Source organism: Dasypus novemcinctus, chromosome 3, assembly GCF_030445035.2.
Source record: "Dasypus novemcinctus isolate mDasNov1 chromosome 3, mDasNov1.1.hap2, whole genome shotgun sequence".
Classification (NCBI taxonomy): domain Eukaryota; kingdom Metazoa; phylum Chordata; class Mammalia; order Cingulata; family Dasypodidae; genus Dasypus; species Dasypus novemcinctus.
In genome coordinates, this window is record NC_080675.1 from 125,112,522 (window position 1) to 125,136,609 (window position 24,088).

A 24,088-nucleotide genomic window follows, 5' to 3' on the forward strand; every position below is an offset into this window, starting at 1 on the left:
AGAGGTCTTTGTACAAAACAACCGTCCCTGCCAGCAAGGACAGAGGACAGTTTAGAGGAAGTTTTGATACTTAATTACACAGTTACTTACCCATTTATCACTTAATGAGTTTTCAGTAACAAAATCAGCAAGCAAAGAAGGGTTTTAGGATAATGCTGAAACTGGAAATTAGTGATGAATTTTCTCCACTTCATTGGCCTTCACACAATTCTGCTGTCTTTGAACTATCATTTTTGATTATTGTCCATATGTTACATCATGAAGAGAGTGCTCAAAAAGAGTTCAGTTGGTAATTTCTGATTTATATGCTTTCTACATTCCATGACTGCTCCCCTTCTATCCAATGGCAAACTGCTGGCTGATCCCTTGTCCAATCAGCCCAATGGGGATAATAACCTAGGAGCTGGCAGACAACACACTGGAAAGAACCTGGGTCTCTGCATGACTGTGCAGAGCAGATTCACCCTCCAACCTGGATGGCTCACAATGGGGCTGTTATAAGCAAAGAAATCCCCTCCATCTTCTTTAACCACTATATCTTGTGGGGAGAAGGAGGGTCTCTCTCTCTCTGCTGTAGTAGCTTAGACTTACTAAGTACTAAAACAACTAACGCACAGGTCATTTTCATTTTTGGGCTGGGAGTAAAAACATATAATATATTTTAGAAGAGAGAATTGTATAAATGCCAAGGAAAGAAATGAGTACTCTTTTAGTCCTTTCTGCTCCTCATCATTCCACACTTGTCACGCCAATAGAACATGCATCCCTTGTAGCTGGGAAACTCAGACCTGAGGGCACAGAGCTGCGGTGCGTTGTGGCTACCAGGTTGTAGTGTTGCTGGTAAGGCTCTGAGGCATATTGGCAGCTCTAATCCACTGCTTGTGGATCCCTAACTTATCTTTCTCTTAGAGCTTGGCTTCTTTCACTCTTGGGCGTCAAATTGGCTTGAGGAATCCCATGGTTCACCAAATACTGGAGGCTAAGGATGGGCAAAGGTGCTCCTACAGTAGACATAGCAGCAAGGGCCAATGTCAAAGGCAGGTCTTACCTTAACCACCTGCTTGATACCATTAATGGCGCTGTTCATGAGGGACTTCAGCATACTGGCCTCATTTAGGGAGTCTGCGTAGCGTACGCACATGAACAGGATGTGAGCCGGCAGGCCGGGGATCATGTTCACCACCACACCGCGAGGTTTCAAGTCTGGAGCAGAGAGAGGCAGTGCGGATTACAGTTGACAGGTCAGCTCTTTTCCTAAGGAGCCTCTAACAATGAGGCAGGGGGTTTTGCTTGCTTTTCTGAGTTTGATAAAGTCCCTGAATACAGAGGGATTTCTTTTCTCTTTAAGGAATTCAGTCTGGCTCCTTCCTTGGTGAAATCACCAGATGCTACTACTTCTCTTGTTTCTCAATTGCAAAGTACTTTGCACTTTTAAAAGGCTAGTAGGAGTTAGAATTTGTCCTCTTCCCTGGTGTGGAGTCCCTGGACTTCAGATCTCCAGTGTAGGAAAGGACCCCCAGTTCCACACACCCCCATCCCAGCCACTTTGATGAAGACTGAATATGCCCTCAGCAATAATATGAACCTGCCTTGTTAAATAGGTACAAGGGTGCATGGCAGAGACCTTGCTGGATCCTGGAGAGAAGAGAATGGCAGAGAGAAGCAGAGTGGGGGTGAAGGGAAGAGAGAATCTTTACAGAGAAAGTTAAGGTAACAAAGGAAGACACCCCCATGGTTCCTTGAGATGGGGAACAAGGAAGAGGCCTCCAGCTGTGCTCCGGTGTGTGGGAAAGGAAAGGGGAGGGGTACTTCTGTGCTTGAGAGGGATCACTTAGGAGAAAAAGGAGTAAGGCTACTCACTGTCTGCTTTGAGATTTTGGGGCCAGCTAATAGGCAGGCAGCTTTTCCCTCTCCTGTGGAACCATGGAGAAGACGGTCTAATAATAATGGGTCCTAAGACAACCGAGCCTTGAGCATGCACACTGGGATAATCCTGTAACTGAGTCAAGGCCAGGGAGCCCTCATCATATTGTTTGCAAATAAATTTCCAGCAGAAAGCAAATGGGTTTCAGAAGCCACAGTTACTTCCATTATGGCTCTTGTACTAAGACACAAAGATGAAAAGATGTCTCCTATGCTGACCCTATAATTAGAATTGGGGAAACATTAGTGGTTCTCAGCTAAGGTGATCTTGATACTCTGGGGACATTTTGTTTTTAACATCGCCATAAATTAATTAATTAGTTAATTAATTAATTTATTTTTGGAAAAAACATATCAATAGCGCAGAGGTTAAGAAACCCGGGACAAGCAGCAGCAGCAGGGAAAGAAAAGGAGAAGGGACTTCCCCCTCTTAGATCTAAGATAAAGCAGGAATTCAGGGTTCCAGGCTTCAGTACCAAGAATGAGGTTTTGAATGAGCTTGGCCTCATCTTCCCTCTTATACTCCAGCATTCCAAGGTACTCCTTGGGTCCTGAAGACAAGTGTACATCATTGGCTGTAGACAAAGGCAAATAATTAAACACACACATACAACACAACTTTCACAGGTTTTACAGTGAGACTATTCCATCTCCTTCCAACCCATTTTGACTGGTGTGCACACAAACTCCTGTGGCTTTGAGATTAATTAAAACTTTATTGTATAGGGTGTAGGATTTCTGTTTGGGAGATGAGAAAGTTTTGGTAAGGGATAATAGTGAGGGTACTGCAACACTGAGAACAAGACTAATTCCAAAGAATGGTATGCTTGGGAGTGGTTGAGGTGGGAAAGTTTTGTTGTATATATGTTCCTACAATTAAAATAAAAGAATAATTAAAGAGGCATTGATAATTAAATGTAATACATGATCCTGGACAGGATCTAATAAAGAAGGAGGAAAGGCTCAAAAGGACACTATTGGGACATATGGGAAAATTGGAATATAGACTGTAAGCTTTATATCAATGTTAAATTTCTTGAACTTGATAATGGCACTTAAGGTGGTCACATGAGTGAATATCTTTGTCCTCAGGAAGTGTACATGGCAGTATAAAGAGTTCAAGGAGCATGATGTATACAACCTACATTCAAGTGTTCAGAAAATAGATTCATAAGTAGATAAACAGACCAAAAGATAGATGGATTAATAGGCAGATAGAATGATGTAACAAATGTGGTATAATGTTGAAATTGGTAGATCTGGGTGATGTGGGTATTTGGAGGTATAGGGGTATGTTAGAGTTGTCTGTATGGGATTCATACTCTTTTTGTAATTGTCTTCTAAGTTTGAAAGTATTTCAAAGGTAAAAGTAAAAAAAGAGTGTCATCAAGACTGCATTCCTTTTGGAGACCATAGGGGAGAATCTGTTCTTGCCTTTTCCAATTTCCAGAGGCTTTGTGCATTCCTTGGCTTATGGCCACATCACTCTGATCTCGGCTTCCATCATCACAGCCCTTACTCTGACACTTGTGCTTCCCTCTTATAAGGATCCTTGTGATTACATCGGGCCCACCTGGATGATCGAGGAAAATCTCCCATGGCAAGATCCTTAATCACATCTGCAAAGTCCCTTCTGCCATGTAAAGTAACATATTCACAGGTTCTAGGGATTAGGATATGAACATCTTTGGGGGACCACAGTCCACTTGCTGCCCTCAAAGACTCATATCCATGCAGAGAGCAAGAGATGTGATGATGGTAGCTGAGATTTTGAAGATGCCATGCTGCTGACCTTGAAGATGGAGAAAGGGGCCTATGAGCCAAGGAAGGCAAGTACCTCTAGAAGCTGGAAAAGGCAAGGAAACAGATTCTTTCCTGGAGCCTCCCAAAGGAACAAGGCCAGCCGACACCTTGATTTTAGTCCCATGAAAGCCATTTCAGACTTCTGACCTCTAGAACTGTAAGATGATAAATTTGTGTTGTTTTAAGCCACTTAGGAAACTGGTAATTTGTTACAACAGCAAGAGGAAACTAATACAGGGGCCACGAGAATTCATGCAGAGGTGGGCTGGAGAACTTGAAAAAGGCTTTGTGGAGGAGTATCATTCCAGTTGGACTAAGAAAAGTGAGCAAGGCTCTGGTGTCTGAAAATGAAGGAAGCATGGGTGAAGGACTAACAAAACAAATTACTGCATGAGAATCTGTCCTTCTGTTAACTTGCTAGCTCTTCTCCCTTGAAGACTGGTAAGGGTAGAATGTTAGCTGTTTTCCTAAGCAACACTGCTTATGATAAAAATTACTTCTGTTTGGTAAATTGCATCTGCACTGGGAAGAACAGTAAGTAAAGCAGAAATGCCTGATAGGGACACCATACTTAGGGTCTCCTTGAGTGTGCTCACTTGTTTCTCGGCCTGTACCTTGCAGGGACTCTAGAAGATACTGCCTACAAAGTGGTCAAGAGATATTGGCTTCCTGCCAACAGCCATGTGCATGATCTTGGAAGCAGATCCTCTGGCCCCAGTGAAGCTTTCTGAGGCCATGTCTCTGGCTGACAACTTGAGGCAACTCTGGGGCAGAACCATCCAGCTCAGTCACTCCTGAATTCCTGACCCTCAGAAACTGTTAAGTGTTTTGTCAAATGTTTGTTTAAAAATTGCTTAAGTTTTGGGGTAATTTCTTACATGGCCATAGATAACAAATACAGGAAGAGACAAATGAAGCTGATGTGTTCAGATACAGACCTCTTTAGTTAGAGTTGTCTATAGAAAAGAGGTAGTGGGAGGTGGACTTGGCCCACTGGATAGGGTGTCCGCTTACCACATGGGAGGTCCACAGTTCAAACCCAGGCCCTCCTTGACCCGTGTGGAGCTGGCCTATGCACGGTGCTGATGTGTGCAAGGAGTGCTGTGCCATGCAGTGGTGTCCCGCATAGGGGAGCCCCACGCACAAGGAGTGTGCCCCATAAGGAGAGCCGCCCAGCGCAAGGGAAAGTGCAGCCTGCCCAGGAATGGTGCCGCACACACAGAGAGCTGACACAACAAGATGACGCAACAAAAAGAAACACAGATTCCCGGTGCCGCTGATAAGGATAGAAGCGGTCACAGAAGAACACACAGCGAATGGACACAGAGAGCAGACAACTGGGTGAGGGGGGAAAAGGAGAGAAATAAATAAATAAATAAATAAATCTTGAAAAGAAAAGAAAAGAAAAAAAAGAAAAGAAAAGAAAAGAGGCAGTCTTAGAGGCAAAAGGGGACTGCGACTCAGGAAAAGAATTGAGGCCGGGAGTGTAGATTTGGCAGTTCTTTGAAGTACACCAGTTCATTCATTCAGGCCAACGATGGGCAGGTGGAAGAACAGATTGTTCCCTGCCCTGATGGAGCAGACAAACATTATTTAATGAAGGGGAGACAACACCAGTTTGGTTTTGGACATTTTAAATTTGAGGTGACATTTGAATAAGAAAGAATAAAGGAGATGTTCAAAAAATGAATAAGAAAAAAGGAACATATAGATGAATAGACAGCCTTAGCAATAAAGGCTGCGAGAAAGAGGAAGAAGTAATAGGGAACAAGAGTGAAGAGTGTTAGAAGAGGGCAGAAGATAAGCCAAGTTCAGTGACACAGAAGCAAACAAAGGAAGGAAAGGCCAGGGTCCTTTTCACAAGGATTCAGGAGGACATTTTAAGTATGACGTTCAGTCCATGCTCAGGACTGTCAGACTTCTTAGTTCTCTGCTCCTTTTTAATATAAATTAGAATATTAATCCTATGTAACAGAGAGAAGGTGAATTTCAAAGTAGTCAATTTTTAAACTTGTTCATGGTTTTGTTTTTTAAAAAGGATGCTAAAAGAGGAAGAGGTTAAAAGTATTCCTTATAGGACGTCACTTGCATTTATACGAACATCTCAGGTATTATCTTATGAGTGGCAAGCAGTGTTTTTCCTCAAAGAATCTTTCCATTAACTTATTGCTGACCCTAAACCCCACCAGTTGAGAACCATACCTTTGAGTTTCAAAGGCTTGGGACCATATAAGGAAATAAATACTTCAATTTTTTTTTTTTTAAATCTTAGCTGAAAGTTCAAAAGAGAGAGAAGTAAATTTCATTTTTCTTACCTTTTTCAATTGTCTTGGTTAGAGTCTTGACTTGATCTTGTAGTTTTTTAATCTCTCTGTCCTTCATGTCTAACTCTTCTTCAAGATCCTGCAGAAATCAAAAGAAACAAGGATATAAGCTTAGAAGCATCTTAATCAATTTTTTGTAACAGCTTTATTGAGATTTATTTCACATACCAGACAACCCACCCATTTAAAGTGTACAATTCCATGGTTTTTAGTATATTCACAGTTATGCCACCTTCACCACAATCAATATTAGATAATTTTCAGCACCCCCAAGAGAAACCCACATCCTAGCCTGCATCCTTCAATCTCCCCATCCCCCTTAGCCCCTGGAAAACACAAATCTGTTTTCTATCTCTATGTATTTGCCCATTCTGGACATTTCATTTTAATAGAATAATACAATATGTAGCCTTCTGTGACTGACTTCTTTCACTTAGTAGGATGTTTTCAAAGTTCATTCATGTTGCAGTATAAATCAATACTTCATTTATTTTGATGGCTTGTGGTAGAATGAATTTTGTACCCAACTTGTCAAGTTTTTAATCTTCCTCCACATTCGTGTGGGTGTGAACCTATTGCAAATAGGCTCTCTTGGGGATGCTGTTTTGGTTGTAGCGTGGTACACCTGAATGAGAGTGGGCCTTAACCCGCAGCACTGGAATCCTTTATAAGATGAAATCAGACATCATTAGAGAGGACCAGAGGGAGAAGCCAGAAGTCAGTGAAACTCAGAAGAGAAAGACTAGTGCATTACCATGTGATGGGAAAGCCGAGGAGCCCAAGGCATGCCGGCTAGCCAGACTGCCCCAACCCTGGGAGGAAGCAAGCCTTCCAGTCTCTGAAACCGGGAGCCAAGAAATTCCCGGGGGTAAGCCCTTGTGTGGTATTTATTTTAACATCCAGGTGAACTAAGAGATGGTTGAATAATATTCCACTCATATTCAAATGTATATCCTTTTTTTTTTTTATCTATTTTTCCCTTAAAATAAGCAATGCCCATTGTACAGAATTTGAAAAAACTCAAGGTGGGACAATGGGCTCTCTGGGAAAATGGGCTCTCTGGATATATTAGAAGCTGGTTGCAGAGAAACTGTTCAGAGACTTGGGCCCTGGCTTTGCCTTTCCTTCCCGGGAAGGAGGTGGCCTGAGTAATGCTGAATTTGACTCAAGAACCAGGAGAGCCCTGGCTGCCTATAAATATTGCCTATAAAGGGCCTAGACTGTTGAGGAACTTCCTGGGTTCCAAGGGCTTTGACACAGCATGGAATCCGGCTTCTCAGATCCAGCAAGATTCTCCAGGGGAGTCACTGCAGCGGTGAGCTCTCAGGGCCTCTCGAGGGCGCTCCCACTTAGTGTGGCCACTTCTCCTCTACAGGTCTGGGTCCCTGGCTAAACACACCAGGAACTTTCTCTGAACTTACAAGTGGGAGTGCAGGTATGGGTACAGCTTCTTCCCTCCAATTCGAGCTGTCTGACAGTACATCTATATGTCTATAACCTGGAAGAAACCACTCTTCATATTTTGTTTTACTTCATTCTTTTCTTTTTTTCTAATGTGACAAACATAAATTTTGTAAAATTGGGATCATACTGCATGTCAAGTTTTAAATCCTATATTTTTCTCTAATTATATTGCAGACATTTTCTCATGTCATGATTATAAATCCAGGCTGTCATTTTAATGTCTGAATCATATGTTACACAAAAACTTAATCTATTGTTAGACACCCATTTTGTTTCCATTATTTTTTCTATGATGAATAACACGATGATGAACATTCTGAAAAAAAATCTTTGATTATTTATTTAGGATAGAATCTTAGAAGTTGCATTACTGAGTCAAAGGAGATGAATTTTATCAAAGGTTCATGATATAAGTCATGATACAGTCCCAGCAACCACCTCTGATGGTGACCATTTCAAGATGTTTTCACCAGCAATGTAAGATCACTATTAGAGGCAAAAATATCTAATTTTAACTTTGAATTTTTTTGATGAGGTGAGATGATCATTAAAGTCTTTCTTCCTATTTTTAAAATAGAGGATCATATGGTGAATTTCACAGTGTCCCCCCAAAATGCATGTCCGCCAGGAACCTCAGAATGTAACCTTATTTGGAAATAAGGTCTTTACAAATGTAATTAATTAAGGATTGAAATGAGATCATATTGGATTCAGGTGGGCCCCTAAATTCGCAGAGTGTCCTTAAAAGAGGCAGGAAAGGACACACAGAAAAATGCAGAGAGGACATGTGGAAGTGGAAATACAGATTGGAGTGATGCGGCCACAAGCCAAGGAATGTCAGGAGCCATCAGAAGCAGAAGAGGCAAGGAAGCCTCTCCCCTAGAGCCTTCAGAGGGAGCGCAGTCCTGCTGTCCCCTTGGCTTCAGACTTCCATCCTCCACGACTGTGAGAGAACACACTTCTGTTGGTTTAAGCCACCCAGTTTGTGGTAATTTGTTATGGCGGCCCTAGGAAAATAACACAGATCACGTCTCGGTTGCAGGCAAAATAAACCTTCTAACATGGAGAAATGATATCCTTTTTTTGCACATTCATCTGTTCTTTTGCAACACTGAGGCTTCTCATTGGCTCAGGAAGAGTCTGTTGAAAGGACCACATAGGTCTGACGGTCCCTCACTCTGTGCCCTGCAGGGGAAACAGGGCTGGCCTGGCCTGGGAGCAGAGCCAGGCGCTTAGGGGAGGAGGCGGGCACTGCCAGGACCTCCCCCAAGTGTCAGCCACAAAGCGCACACCCCACAGGGCTCGTGGGGCTGACACAAACCCAGAGACACACGCTCAGGCCCGCAGGGTGAAGGGACTCGCAGGGCGGCAATGGCATAGGTGCCCGCCCCCCAATGAGACTCAGGCTTCCATCTGGCTGCTGTGCAGAGTCCAGGGACAGGTCCTGGGCCTCAGCCGCAGGTCCGGGCAGCCCCTCACAGATGCAGCAAGTAGGCGAGATCTGCGCTCGCCTCAAAAAAGAGGGCCACCCTCTAGGAGCCACCACTGGACTTTGTTACTTTCCATTAAATGCTAAATCCCTGGGTTCCTCCGTTTAGATACAATTACTCCTTAAAGTGAAATCCTGACATGACAAAATATGATTTTACCTTGCCGTTGTTTTCCTGTGAGGCGGGAGGTGGGAGCGCCCCGGTGGCGGGGGAAGGCGCGTGGGCACATACCTGCCGACCGCCTGTTGAGCCCTGCCTCGTGCACAGACCAGGAGGCTTCCAGGCCCAGCAGGGCTTGAGAATGTCCCGCCACCCGGGGACGTGCCCTTCACACTACTGCAGAGCTCCTCAGTCTTGTGGATTGCACGCACCATAACAATTTCAAAATAATTGCTGGGGACTGACTTAGAATTGCCACGTTTCATTTTGGCAAAGGACTTGAAAATGTGAAGCCTTTAAAATTTTACAAGTCTGCCATCTACTGTCATGACCGCTTTGTAGAAGGACATTTTGACCCTAGAAACAGGAGGAAGGCCACAGCCAGGAGCCGGTGGGGGGGGCCTTCCCGCAGGGAGGGCTATGCCCCGCGGAGGGCTGTGCTCCGAAAGATGCTCATCCACCAGCCTTGTCACTCTCTGTGCTCCCGACCAGGGCGCCTTCCTCTCAGGGGGGCGCTCGGGCCCCGGCCCTGCCCTACTCACCTCCCCTCATCCTCCCTGCACCCGTAAGCCCCCACGGCCCCCCACAGTGGGCTCCAACTTCAGAGACCGCCTGCCTTCCAAGAGAAGGACGCAGACTGCTCTGCTGGAAGGAGACTCGCGTCTACCTCTGCTCCTTGTAAGACGTGGTTGGCACGTCCTCCCTTTCAGCGACTCATGCACAATCATTTACCAGCAAGTTCAAAAACGTCTCACCCTGTTTTCCATGGTGAGACGAGACACTTCCTGCCGAAAACTACTCTTGACCTCACTTTCAGTTTCCAATTGTTTCTTTGAGTGGTCGCTGGCGTTCTGCATTTCTTGACTCTTAACCATCAGCTTCTCTTTCTCTTTGGTGTGCAGTCCATTTTGGGTTTCTGTGGTTCTGAGAAAATAAAAAAGGAAGTTTTGGTACCTGCTTGACCATCACAGAGAAGTCACTCGTGGTCATTTCCAAGGATGGAAAAATACTTTGGCCAATTTAAACATAACACAGATTGCACCAGAACAGGGGAGTCCTTGAAGGAGGAGGAAAAGAGACCTGGGGTCACCGGGATAGGAAATCTTCCACGGGCTGCTCCAGTCTCTTTAACGTCATAGAAGATTCCTGCCCCAAACCCATCTACAGCCCTTCCCTGCTCCTAGGGGACATCTACACCCACCCACATCCTAATCGCCAGCAGCCTAGGGATTATCATCCCCCGGAAGCAGCCAGGGGTCTGGGCCCTCAGAAAGTCAGTGATGGGAGAGAAGCGAAGAGGGGCACCCATCAAAAGAGTTAGAAATGCTCTCTCACCACTTTCCTACAATTTGGGGTCCTCATCCTACTGATAAAGCCTTCTTGGATGTGGAGTGTCCATTTACTGTTCTGGAAAATTAAGTGTCTCAACAAGTTGGCAGCAAAACAGAACATTTTCCTCCTAAGGCTCCACCAGGGCACCAGGCCCTTTACCGGTCAAGATGTAAATTCGGGGGGGACTAGCAATGAAGATGCTCTATCAACATAGACATTTTTTTTAAAAAACTTTTTTCTTTGAAATACTTTCAAATTTCCAGGAGAGTTGCAAAAAGAATACAAACCCCATACAGAGAATTCCACCATACCCCTTCCCCCCAGATCCACCAATTTTAACATTTTTGCCATATTTCCCATATCATTCTACCTACCAATCTGTCATTCTATCTGTTTGTCCATCTGCCTGCCTTCTATTTATCAATACATTTTCTGAATACTTGAGGGTTGTATATATACATCATGCTCCTTGAACAATTAACACTGCCCTGTACTTTCCTAGGAACAAGGGTATTCACTTATCAACATGGATTTTTAAGTCTTACCTAAATGGTCTCCTAAGAGAAACTCTGTTTTCTCTCACACAGTCATATTTTATAGAGTTTTAAAATAGATAATTCATGCACATGGTACAACATTCCAAAGGTGCAAAAGGGTATACAGTGAAAGAAAGTCTTCTTCCCCTGCTGTGTGTCAGCTACCCAGTTACCCTCACTGGAGGCAATGATGTTTTGTTATTTATAGATTCTCCCACAGACAGTCCATGCATTTATAAAGTAAAAATATATGTGTTTCTGGGTATACACACACAGAAGTATTACTCTTTTTTCTACTTGAATGGCAATATATCATGCACAGTAATCAGTACTTTGATTTTCTGGCTTAATAACATATCTTGGTATCTCTTACAATTTCAGAAAAGAAAAACATTCCATGAGCAGGAACTTGAGGGCATACATGTTAGCACTTACTTTCTCTGTGTCCCTTCATCTTCATGATTGTGATGCAACTGAGCAGACAAGTCTTCTGGTTTTCCTACATTGAGAAGAAATATCACCACTTTGATGGCCATATCATAGCATGCTGTTTGGGTTTGGTCTTATGTTCAGTTATCAGAGGTCCTAACCCGTATCCAGCCAACAATTAAGTTTTATTTGGTTTAAACGATGCTTAAAAAAATTTTAAACCAATATTTTAAAATTGTGATATTCCACATAAAAATCTAAATTCCCGTTTTTTTTTCTTTAAAAACAGGAATATCTAGTAACACTGGGGCCCAGTCAGTAACAACCAAGAGTTTGGAGGTAGCTGCACCCATTAAAAAGGTGCACTGTCTCCAGACCTGTCTACCTTACTGCTCCCCGTCCTAGCCCACTGCTCACATTTATGTTCTCTGCAAACCCCAGGGGAAATCAGGATATGAGACTGCTAGGTAAGATGACTCTCCTGTGTCATTTCCTGGATACGGGAAACCATTTTCTAAAGGCAGGCTCATGAGGATTTCGGTTACCTTTCATTTTTTCAGTTTGTTCATTTAGGTGGATTTCAAGATCTTGCTTCTGTTTCTCCAGTTCTGAAATTTGCTGTTTGAAATCTGGGATCATCTTTAGAGAAGAATTAGGAATATCAAAATAGAAAATACTTTCATCTGTGAATGTTAAAATCTTAGACCTACTCAGAGGCACACTAAACTATCGAGGGTTTAGCCCATGGGTCATGTCTAGTAAAATTGTGTAAGAAGACTGGCTAAGCTGTTAAACTGAACTGTTTTTTTGTTTTTTACCACAAGATTTATACAGTCACATGAAAAACTTGACTGCTCAGAGAGAGTGGTTCCCACAGTGGTTTAACCCCTGGTATCACCAAGGTCTCCCTGGAGAGCATGAAGTATACCCTGTGAGAGGGTGTATGGGAATCCTATGTTGAGGGAAGGGAGATGGATATCACCCTGTGCTGAGAGGAAACGACAGCCAGTCTCCTTGGTCCTCATGGAAGACAGGAAAATAAGTCTCAAAGAGGTCCCACAGCTGCCTCTATATTCCAGGCTGTGCACTACTTAGTTATTACAAGTCTAGCATTGTCCAGTATCTTTCCCAATCCTTTCTCCTTGTCTAGCTATATACTTGCCCATCACCTCCACACCCAATTAGGGAAAGATGTTTTTCTGTTGTCCAAATTTATAAATACACCTATTACTCTGAAGTTCAAATGAAGAAAATGTGTTTGAGTGCACAATTTGATCTCCCTGCAAATTCCTTGTTAAAGTTTCACCCAAGGAATAAAGTTAAGACATGATGGTCCCAAACTACCATGCCATGCATCTGCTGTGCCCCAGAGCCACCCCCTCACCTGATGACACAGCCCTGAGGTTTTCTATGCTTCTAGATTAGGCAGAAGAGAAGGAGACAGCAAAGAAGCTGAGGAGCAGCAGCCAGGGAGTGGAATGAAGAACCTCGGAACATGGTGTCCTGGAAGCCAAGAGAGCAGTGTGCTCAATGAGGGCAGGTGATGAGCTTCATCAAAGGCCCCTGCGAGACCAAGAAAGAGGAGGGTGAAAAGGAACCTTCTGTATTCAGTCGTGTCCCGGCAGATTCAGCTGGTGTAGGGGTACAAGACAGAATGGAGTAGCTGCCAAGCAAGCGGAAGGGGAGGGGAGAAAGCACAGTTAAATGGGCTTTGAGATATCTAGCCAGCTCCCCAAAGAAATGGGGTGGTGGCCTCAAGGGGTGTGGGACTAAGAAAGGGATGCTTTTGGGAAGCAGACTTGGCTCAATGGTTAGAGTGTCCACGGTTCAAATCCAGGCCCTCCTTGATCCATGTGGAGCTGGCCCATGTGCAATACTGATGTGCGCAAGGAGTGCCGTGCCACACAGTGTTGCCCGCCCCCCCCCCCCCCCCCCGCATAGGGGAGCTCCATGTGCAAGTTGAGCCGCCCAGCCCAGCGCAAAAGAAAGTTCAGCCTGCCTAGGAATGGCGCCACACACACGGAGAGCTGATGCAGCAAGATGATGCAACAGAAAGAAAGATTCCCAGTGCTACTGATAAGGATAGAAGCGGTCACAGAAGAACACACAGCGAATGGACACAGAGAGCAGACAACTGGGGGCGGGGGATGGGTAAGGGGAGAGAAATAAATAAAAATAAATCCTGAAAAAAAAAAAAGGGATGCTTTTTAGGTGAGGAGATTTCTAAAACATTCCTCCATGCCAGTAGGAATGTGTCAGATGAAAGGGAAAGAGCTGGCACCAGGGAAGAAGGAAGATTTTTGACAAGGTGAGAACCAGAACCGGCAGAGATGGACAGACCTTCGAACGCACCCCCTCTTGAGAGCTGCCCTTCTGACCTTCGTATTTTTGGCAATTTACAATGGGTGAGGCCTAGAGTTAAACACATAGGCTCACACACACACACACACACACACACAAATCACAAAATTTGGACCCATACTACTAGAAACAAACATGCTCAAAGAAAGGTGCTTTACAGCCTGGGGCAATTTTATAGTTTTATCTTCTGATCCAATTATTTGACTCCTGGAAGAAGTATTTTATATCAATTGTTTTTCTTCCAAGAGAGTGAATTTTACTCCATCAATGAATAATATGTCTAGAACGATGACCACAACCAGGGTCTGTTAGTGAGATCCTACCATGTTCTCTGATGTTAGCCTGGTAACCTCATGACGGATACTTTCATTGATGTTGTTCTCTTCTCTAAATAATTTCTGCAGGTGGTTGATTTCTTGGCTTAGGTGAACCACTTTGTAGTTCAAAGCTTCAATCTCCTTTTCATAGCAATCCTTTTGGGACTGGAAATGACTCTCTAAAATGCTGTTAAAGGAGGGATCAAGAAATTAAGCACACAGTCAGTATTCTGCTGTGCTGATGACTGTGCCCGTGTATATGTGTAGCAGTTACTAAAACCACAATTAGAACCCTGCATCAACTATATAAAGTGTATTTATGTTCATGTAGTCACAGGTTATGGAATTAGGAATGTGTCATTATAAAATCCTTCTAGCCACTCAGGAAGCATTATAAGATGTTAGCGTGCAGGTAAGGATAGAGAAATTTATTTTAGGAGTTATTAAAATTACAATTACTGTCTTTATCATTTAAAAGTATGCATCAAACCCTTTAAATTAAATATTTAAATCTACCTATATCTGTATCTGTATCTATATCTGGCCAACTGACTTGCTATCATTAGTTTTCACTGCATAGATTATAGATTTACCTACTAAGTGATTTATCCAATAAAGAGATTGTTCTTTATTACTAAATTAATTTTAATTTTCAGAGAAATCTTTCTAGTAGTTATTAGATAATACTACTGGAAGGAATTTGTGACTGAAATCTATATAAGATAAATTTCTTACTTTCTAATAGTATATCTAAGGCTTCTTGGGTCAAAACATCTCTGAAAGACAAAAAGAACCCTAAGGGGAATTTCTAACCGTGTTGCTTTCTTTAGTCCTTCATATGCAAACCAAATTTCTCCATCCTCATTTAAATGTTCCAAATCTTCCACAGAAAGCCTGGAAAATAGGGAGGGTAAGAAAACCTATCATCTCTCTCATGTTTTACATGTTTTAAAATGTTTCATAATACAAACATGGTTACCTGCTTCTTACACCTTCAGTGTCATAGCTTTCGAGAAATTGTTTTGTGATCTCTGACATTTTTTCTGAAAAGAAAAGTCACTGCCAGTATAAATTATATTTTTGCATAATTTCCCTCCTCTTCTCCTTTTAGGGTCCAGTTCTCTAGTCTCACCAACCATTCAGTTAACTAAACTTCCAGCCATTCAACCAACCATCCAATCAACCTACCTGCTATCTAGCCAACCAGCTAACTAACAAACTAACTAACCCAACAGCTCTCCAACTAACCAGTCAGCTAACTAACCTACTAGCTATCCAACCAACTAGCTATCTAATCGACCTGATATACAACCAACCAGCTAACTAACCAATCTCATGCCAATCACAGGACACCTTCCTTAGCAGTGACACACGTGATAAATTCACTTTGCACCCCAAGGACTAAGTGACTCATATTTCTGTTACCTCTCATTTCCCGTTTTTGTGACTGCACATGTTTTTCCAGATCTATCTTCTGTGTTTGAAGTAGTTCTATTTCCTTTTCAAACTCAGGGATTGTCTGTATCACAGCAATGATCCAATCAGGTGGAGAGAAAATAGCTGTTATCATTTACGTCACACAAGGAACACTAGCGCACGACTGTGTATCTATGCCAGGTGTCCTCACAGCGGGTTCTTGGTTAAGTCATGCTAAACCATTGCCTGTTTACTACTCAAAATGCTGTTATTTATTCCCACATCTACCCGGTTATATAAAAAGAATTAGCTTCCCTTCTTAAAAAGGAGGGGGGGGGAACCCTAGTCACTACAGACTTGGCAGGGGTTGGGAGGAGCTGAAAGAGATAAAATCACAGGGGCTAAAATTCTCTTTCACTGGATAATAAAATCTTGGATGCAAGGCGATGTAGGCACCTTCATAACTGGGTTTTGCATGAGCCAGGCGTGGCTGGGGAGCAGCGCAGACACAGGCGCGCCCAGGAGCTCCGGGACTTGGCTGGGATGGCCTGGGCACTGGCCCCGGGGCAGCGCTGTGCTGCAGGAGGGGCCGCCTGCTACCTGCCACGGGCCTGGCCAGCTCAGCCTGAGTCAGGACACGGGGTGCCCTTCTGTAGCTAAGGGGGATACGAAGGCTCTCAGGGAAAGCAGGAGTGATAACCCCTCCTTGAGGTTTTCCAGGTCACTGAGTATTTAAGAGCTACCGCTTCAGTTTCCACAGACAGTAACAAAGGGCATCCAACCGATATTAACAGAGCATTTTACGTACATGACCTAATCTTCATATCAGGCCTGTAAGATGAGCAGAGGGCTCTTTTATAGATCAGAAAACTGAAGGTACATGAAGGTTAAATGGTGGACTCCGGACTATTCCATCCTAAAGGCCTGCTCTTTGAAATGGTTCAATGAATGTTCAAAGTCACATTTATATTTACTTATGCTTTGTAAGTTGATTTTAACATATAACTTGATGACAATGGGTTTCTTTTTTTTGAAGACCAGACTTACCTCCTTTAATATACCACACAGGAGTTTGGACCACAGTTGCAGCCACAAAAGAGGACGTGAGTGACATCTACTGGTGACCTCCTCCAAGTGCAGCCACAAGATCGCGGGAATTTAAGATACAGACCAGCCAGGTGGTATGACTGCTACCTGTTAACCTCAGTCTTAGGGTACCGCTGAGAATGAAGCAGTCACAGGAATATCTGGCTGAAAGTGACCTTCTCTGCTCATCTGGTCCAATCCCCTAATTTTAAACAATAGGAAACCTGGACCCAGAGAATATGGGCAGCTCTGCTATGAAATTCAGTGGCTATCAAAAACTCTTTGAAACCATGCATGGCTATTTCAAGACTATTACAGAGAATATTTGCATAATCTTAATAGTTTACTAACATGTGTTTCACATATTAAGCGAAAGCTTAAAGAACTCTCCAACCTTACATTGATATTTTTACATTTTTCTGGATTGTATTTTTAAAATGTAAGGACATGCAAGATTGGATTTTCTGATAGGCAAGGAATTCAGTTAAGCCTTGATTGTCTGAGCATGTTTGATGCTTTTGTGGGTTTTCTGATAATAGTTTAAATGGAAGATCCTGATAATTTAATTTAAATACGGGTATTTATAGATATATAACATGATGGATTGTATAATAAAGGGTCACATCAATTTACAAAGTATTCTATAGGTCAAGATATCTGTATAACTATATAAATAAAACCTATAAATAATTGGAATTCTGACTTTAAAATATTTTTAAAAAAACAATTATTGCTAAATCAAAGGCACCTTGGGGGTTCATACTTGGAGTAGGTGTTCAGAGTCCTTTTGGCTTTGGCCTTTCCAAAGATGCTCTAAGCTGCCTGATCCCGCAGGAACTTGAAACTGCCATCTCTCACGCAAGTCGAATACCCGGCCAGAGGGCTGGTCTAGAAGTGAGAAGTGGCTCCTACCTTCATCTGCTTGCTCAACCGGGCCACTTCCCCCTTCAAGCCACCACAGGTGGCACGTTCTTCCTCCAGCTCATGCTGCAATTGTATTTTCTCATCCTTCAAAGTTTTAATTTCTTCTTTCAAAGACTGGATCTGCTTCTCATAGTCTTGAGTTTTTACTTCAAAACTTTTTTCTAGAAGTCTAGACAGGAAGAGAAGAAAATAATTAATATTGAATTGTCCTTAAGTTGAATTAGAATAATACATCATTTTGAATAATTTAGAATTGTCTTTACTTTGAATTACAACAATAAGTCATTCTGAAAATAATGAGAAGAGATTGGGCAAAGGAGGAGACAGCTTAATTAGGACTCAAATGAGTCCTTAATTAGGACCTAAATAAGGTCCTTCCTGCTCTAGTTTAATGCAATGTGGTACACATCCAGATCTGGGAAATGTGGCTCTACAAAGATTATGGACAGGGAGTGGTTGTGGCTCAGGCAGTTGAGTGCTTGCTTTCACAGATCTCAGAGCCTCTTGATTCCTAAAAACATTCACACCCTGCACTTGTGTACCCTGCACTTGGTCTGGTCACAGCGAGCTGCTAGCTGCAAGTTAAGAAGCAAAATATAAAATAGCAGAGAGAGAAGGAAGTGAAAGCTTAAATACAAACTAGATTTCATACATTCTTTGTCGTTCTTCCTTTTGCACATCTTCAAAAAGTTGCTTGGTGAGGTCATCCATTTTTTCTGTGAAAAGAAAATGCTGTTTGAAAAGTGTCTGCTAATGCCTTGATTTTCTAATGTCTTGTTTAAGGAAAAGAGAATGCAAGATCAACTGAGTTATGTTATTACTAATGGAACTTATGATGAAAGGGTAACTCATTTTTTAATAAACTAGAAATAAAGATTAGGGAGTTTAAAAATAATAAGTCTGATTTTTCATGTCGGAATCTATGAATAAATAGTTTCATTTATTGTACTTTCATTGACCTGGATGCCATTTGTTTTATTAAAATAGATATTCCTATATAGGCTTTGAGATAATTATTATCGTGAAAAAGAAACAAATATTATTGGGGAAATGATCAGTTTCTCAGTCTCAATCTCAGCACTACAGCTACTCTGGGCTGGATAATTCTTTGTTGGGGGAGGCTGTGCTGTGTATTGTAGGATCATGAGCAGTATCTCTGGTCTCTCCCCACTAGGTACCAGTACTGAATTCAGCCCCTAGTTGTGATGACCAAATCTGTCTCTAGACATTGCCAAATGTCCTTTGGGGGACAAAATCACCCCTGGATGAGAACCACTTGTTTGCAATATCTGTACAAAGAAAGCAACTCTTGCATTTAAATACAAGAGTCCCAATCACAAAGTCTGTATGTTAAAGGAGCATTTGAAAACTAGGAAACAATTACTAGGGTGAAGGACATTCCATGGCTATCATGACTCCATTGCCCCAAAAGGTCCACACCCAACAGACACCAACCAGAGTGGGAGCAGAAGGAAGTGCACCCACCCAAGGTGACATCACTATTTGTGCTTCCCTGATACCGCATCCTTGAATTCTACCTCATCTCTGAGCCCTGGCCCAGGGGGTAACCCAAGGATGAGGTAAAGACAGCAATTCTCCATATATCACTCAGTTTAAAAAAAGCTTCCCGGTTTTTCTTATGCAGTGTCAAGCATCCCTGAATCATAATGACTGCTTCAGAATGATATGAGTCAGCCAGAAAAGACTGGGGGGAAAAGCTTAAGTTTTCTGAAGCAGTTTTATTGAGATATATTCACATACCATACAATCTATCCAAAGTGTACAATGAATGGCTTCTAGTATAATCACAGTGTTGTGCATTCATCATCACAAAAAATTTTAAAACAATTTCATTACTTCAAAAAGAAAAACTCCCACCCTTTAGCAGTCACCTTTCAATCCCTCTATCCTTCCCCAGTCCTATATAACCGCTAATCTAATTTCAATTTTATAAATTGATTTAAATTTACATTTTATATAAATGGAATCATACATTATGTAGTACTCTGTGTCTTGTTTCAAGACACATAATATTTTTTATCTGATATTAACTTCTTATAACATTAACATACATTTGTTCGATCCAAAGAAAAACAGTCATAAATATGCAATTGGTAATATTCATATTTTACATGAGGTTATACTATGGTATACGGTCCCATGTTACATTTTTTAGCTTTCCTTTTAGTAATACACATGACCTTAGACTTTTTGTTTCAACCACTGTAATACCCATATAATAGCACTGCTAGTTACAAACATTTTGTTGGTCTTTTACCTTTTCTATTCATTTCCAGACATTAACAAACAATCTTTTTACCAATTCTGCACAAGTTAACCCTCAGCTTTCCATTCTCTAGCCTCATTATATTTTCTGGTGACCCATATTCAAGTTATTAACACCATGAGATTACACAATATATTTAGTTCACAAAAGCACAGTCATACAGTATTTGTCCTTTTGTGTCTGGCTTGCTTCACTCACCATAATGTCTTACAGGTTCACCCATGTTAGCATATGCTTTATACTTCATTTCTTCTTCCAGCTGCATAATCCATTTGTTCATCCATTCACCGGTTGATGGATATCTGGGTTGTTCCCATATTTTGGCAATTGTGACTAGCATGGCTATGAACATAGGTGTGCAGATGTCTGTGTCACTGCGCTCAGTTCTTCCAGGCATACACCCAGAAGTGGTATTGCTGGATCACGTGGCAAGTCTTTATTCAACTTCTTTAATAGTCTTCCACAATGGCTATACCATTCTACATCCCCACCAACAGTGAATAAGTGTATGTATCTCTCCACATCCTCTCTAATACGTGTGAAATTATATCTCATTGTAGCTTCATTTTCATTTCCCTAATCGCTAGCGATGTTGAACATTTTTTCATGTGCTTTTTTGCCATTTGTATTTCTTCTTTGGACAAATGTGTATTCAAGTCTTTTACCCATTTTTAAATTGGGTTGTCTTTTTATTATTGAATTGTACCATCTCTTTATATGAAGGATGTTAAACCCTTTGGATATGTGATTTCCAAATATTTTCTCCCATTGAGTCATATGCCTTTTCACCCTCTTGACAAAGTCCTTTGAGGTGCAAAAGTATTTAATTTTGAGGAGATCCCATTTATCTTTTTTTTTCCTTTTCATTTTTTGCTTGTGCTTTGGGTGTAAGGTCCGTCCAAGAAACCAGCTATCACAAGATCTATAAGATGTTCCCTATATTTTCTTCTAGTTGTTTTATGGTCCTAGATTTTATGTTTAGGATTTTTATCCATTTTGAGTTGATTCTTGTATAGGGAGTGAGATAGGGGTTCTCTTTCATTCTTTTGGTTATGGATATCCAGTTCTCCCAGCATAATTTGTTGAAGAGATTGTTTTGTCCAGTTAACATGGATTTGGTAGGTTTGTCAAAAACCAGTTGGCCATAGAGGTGAAGGTTTATTTCTGGACTCTCAATTCTATTCCACTAATCAATATATCTATCCTTATTCCAATACCATGTTGTTTTGACCACTGTAGCTTTATAATTAATTTCAAGGTTAGTCAGTGAGAGTCCTCCTACATCACTCTTCTTTTTGAATGTTTTGGCTGTTTGGGTGCACTTTCTCTTCCAAATAAATTGGCAATTGTATTTCCTATTTCTGTAAAGTAGGCTATTGGAATTTTGATGGCTTTGCATTGAATCTATAAAGTGTGGGTAGGACTGACATCTTCAGGATATTTGGTCTTCCAATCCATGAACATGGAATGTCTTTACATTTGTTTAGGTCTTCATTGATTTCTTCTAGCATTGTTTTGTAGTTTTCTGCATTTAGGTCCTATACTTCTTTGGTTAAACTGATTCCTAGGTATGTGAGTCTTTTTGTTGCTGCTGTAAATGGAATTTTCCTAATTTATTCCCCATATTATTCAATACTAGTGTGCAGAAAAATTACTGATTTTTGAGTGTTGATCTTGTATCCTGCCACTTTGTTGAACATTTTTATTAGCTCAAATAGCTTTGTTGTACACATTTCAGAATTTTCTAAATATAGGATCACATCATCTGCAAACAGTGGGAGTTTTACTTCCTCTTTTCATTTCTGGATGCATTTTTTTCTTGTCTAATTGTTCTGATTAGAACATCTAGCATGATGTTGAATAACAGTGGTGATAGTGGGCATCTTTGTCCTGTTCCTGATCACAAAGGGAAAGCTTTCATCCTTTCCCCATTGAGTACAATGTTTGCTGTGGATTTTTCATATAGGACCTTTATCATACTGGGGAACTCTCCTTCTATTACTATCTTTTGAAGTATTTTTTCAAGAAAGATGCTGGATTTTGTCGAATGCTTTTTCTTCATCAATTGAGATGATCATGTGCTTTTTGTCCTTCAATTTGTTAATGTGGTTTACTACGTTAATTGATTTTCTTATGTGAACCACCACTTCTGCATACCTGGAGCAAATCTACTTGATTGTGGTTTATAACATTTTAATATGCTGTTGGATTTTATTTGCAACTATTTTGTTGGGAATTTTTACATCTCTGTTCATTAGAGAGTTTCATCTGTAATTTTCTTTTCTTGTGGTATCTTTATCTGGCTTTATATTAGAGTGATGTTGGCCTCATAAAATATACTGGGTAATTTTCCCTCCTCTTCAATTTTTGGAAGAGTTTAAACAGTATTGGTGTTAATTCTTCTCAAAATTCTTAGTAAAATTCAGCTGTGAAGCCCTCTAATCCTGGAATTTTCTTTTTGGGGGAGATTTTATGTTACCAATTCATTCTCTTTAAATTTGATTGATTTGTTCAGTTCTTGTAATTCTTGTAGCATCAGTGTCTGTTGTTTGTGTATTTCTAGGAATGTGTCCATTTCACCTATGTTGTCTAGTTTGTTGGCATACAGTTTCTTGTCATATCCTCTTCTTTTTTTCTATGTGGTTGCATCATCATCATTTTCAGTGCACCTCTCTGCACCCCATGGGGGCCTGAGCCTCTCCCTGCGAAGCCTGTGCCTCTCCGTGAAGGTCTGTGATGCCTTTTTCTTTGTCTTTTTTTACAAGGAGGTCCTGGGGTTCAAATCCAGGTCCTCCATATGGTAAACAGGAGCTCGACTGCTTGAACCACTGCTGCTTCCCGTAATATCCTCTTATGATCCCTTTTATTTCTGTGAGATCAGTGGCAACTTCCCCCTTTTCATTTCTGATTTTATTTGCATCTTCTCTATTTATTTATTTATGTTAGTCTAGCTAGGGGTTTGTCAATTTTATTGCTCTCTTCAAAGACCAGCTTAGAGTTTTAAAAATTTTCTCTATTGTTTTATTCTTCTCAATTTCACTTATTTCTGTTCTAATCTTTATTATTTCTTTCCTGCTGCTTGCTTTGGAAATGGTTTGCTGTTCTTTCTTTTTAGTTTCTCCAGTTGTTCAGTTAGGTCTTTGATTTTAGCTCTTTGTTCTTTTTTAATACAGGCATTTAGGACTATAAATTACCCTTTCAGCACTGCCTTCACTGTATCCCTTAAGTTTTGATAAGTTGAGTTCTTGTTTTCATTTGTCTCACTATATTTACTAGTTTCACTTAAAAATTTTTTTTAAGATTTTTTTATTTCTCTCCCTTTCCCCCTTCCCCCCTCCCCCAGTTGTCTGCTCTCTGTGTCCATTTGCTGTGTGTTAAAATTTTTTCTTTGACCCACTGATTATTTAGGAGCGTGTTGTTCAGCATCCACACATTGGCATTCCGCCACCCCCTTTTGCATCTATTACTGATTTCCAGTTTCATCCCATAGGAGCTGAGAAGGTGCTTTGCATAATTTAAATCATTTTATTTTCATTGAGACTTGCCTTGTAACCTAATATGTGGTCTATATATATAATATGTGGTTAAATGTATATGTATATGTATATGTATATGTATATGTATATGTATATGTATATGTATATGTATATAAAGAAAGATCCATGAGCACTGAGAAGATTGTATAACCCTCTGAGTTTGGGTACAATGTTCTTTGTATGTCTGTTAGATCTAGCTCGTTTATCATATTGTTCAAGTTCTGTTTCCTTGTTGATCATCTGTTGTTCTAGCTAATGATGTGAGTGGTGTGTTGAAGTCACCAACTATTACTGTAGAAATATGTATTTCTCCCTTCAGTTTTGCCAGTTTGCCTCATGTGTTTTGGGGCACCGGTTGGGTGCACAGATACTTATGACTGTTATTTCTTCCTGGTGGATTTTCCCTTTTATTAATACGTAATGGCCTTTTATATCTCTCATAACTTCTTTGCATTTAAAGACTTTTTCAGCCAATATTAGTATAGCTACCCCTGCCCTTTTTTGATTACTGTTTGTGTGGAGTATCTTTTTCTAACCTTTCACATTCAGGCAGTTTGTATCCCTGGGTTTAAGATGAATCTCTTGTAGGCAGCATATGAATGGCTCATGTTTTCTTGCTCATGTTTTCTTAATCCATTCTGTCACCTAAAACATTTGATTGGGTAGTTTAATACATTCATGTTCAATGATGTTGCTGTAAT

The 24,088-nt window shown here is 41.1% G+C and overlaps 1 protein-coding gene across 2 annotated transcripts in view; it reads right to left on the reverse strand.

Annotated features, from left to right (window-relative positions):
• Window positions 1–24,088, reverse strand: part of MYO5C (myosin VC) — a 99,245-nt gene that overhangs the window by 21,545 nt on the left and 53,612 nt on the right. For both annotated transcript variants that reach the window (XM_004483495.5, XM_012521600.3), the window contains 12 exons: window positions 18,217–18,280; window positions 17,553–17,733; window positions 15,564–15,657; window positions 15,118–15,181; window positions 14,952–15,032; window positions 14,145–14,325; window positions 12,006–12,099; window positions 11,467–11,530; window positions 9,919–10,087; window positions 6,042–6,129; window positions 2,400–2,498; window positions 1,049–1,203 (listed from right to left, as the gene is read on the reverse strand). In XM_004483495.5, the coding sequence (XP_004483552.2) occupies window positions 1,049–1,203; window positions 2,400–2,498; window positions 6,042–6,129; window positions 9,919–10,087; window positions 11,467–11,530; window positions 12,006–12,099; window positions 14,145–14,325; window positions 14,952–15,032; window positions 15,118–15,181; window positions 15,564–15,657; window positions 17,553–17,733; window positions 18,217–18,280 (1,334 nt within the window). The remainder of the gene's footprint in view (window positions 1–1,048; window positions 1,204–2,399; window positions 2,499–6,041; window positions 6,130–9,918; window positions 10,088–11,466; window positions 11,531–12,005; window positions 12,100–14,144; window positions 14,326–14,951; window positions 15,033–15,117; window positions 15,182–15,563; window positions 15,658–17,552; window positions 17,734–18,216; window positions 18,281–24,088) is intronic.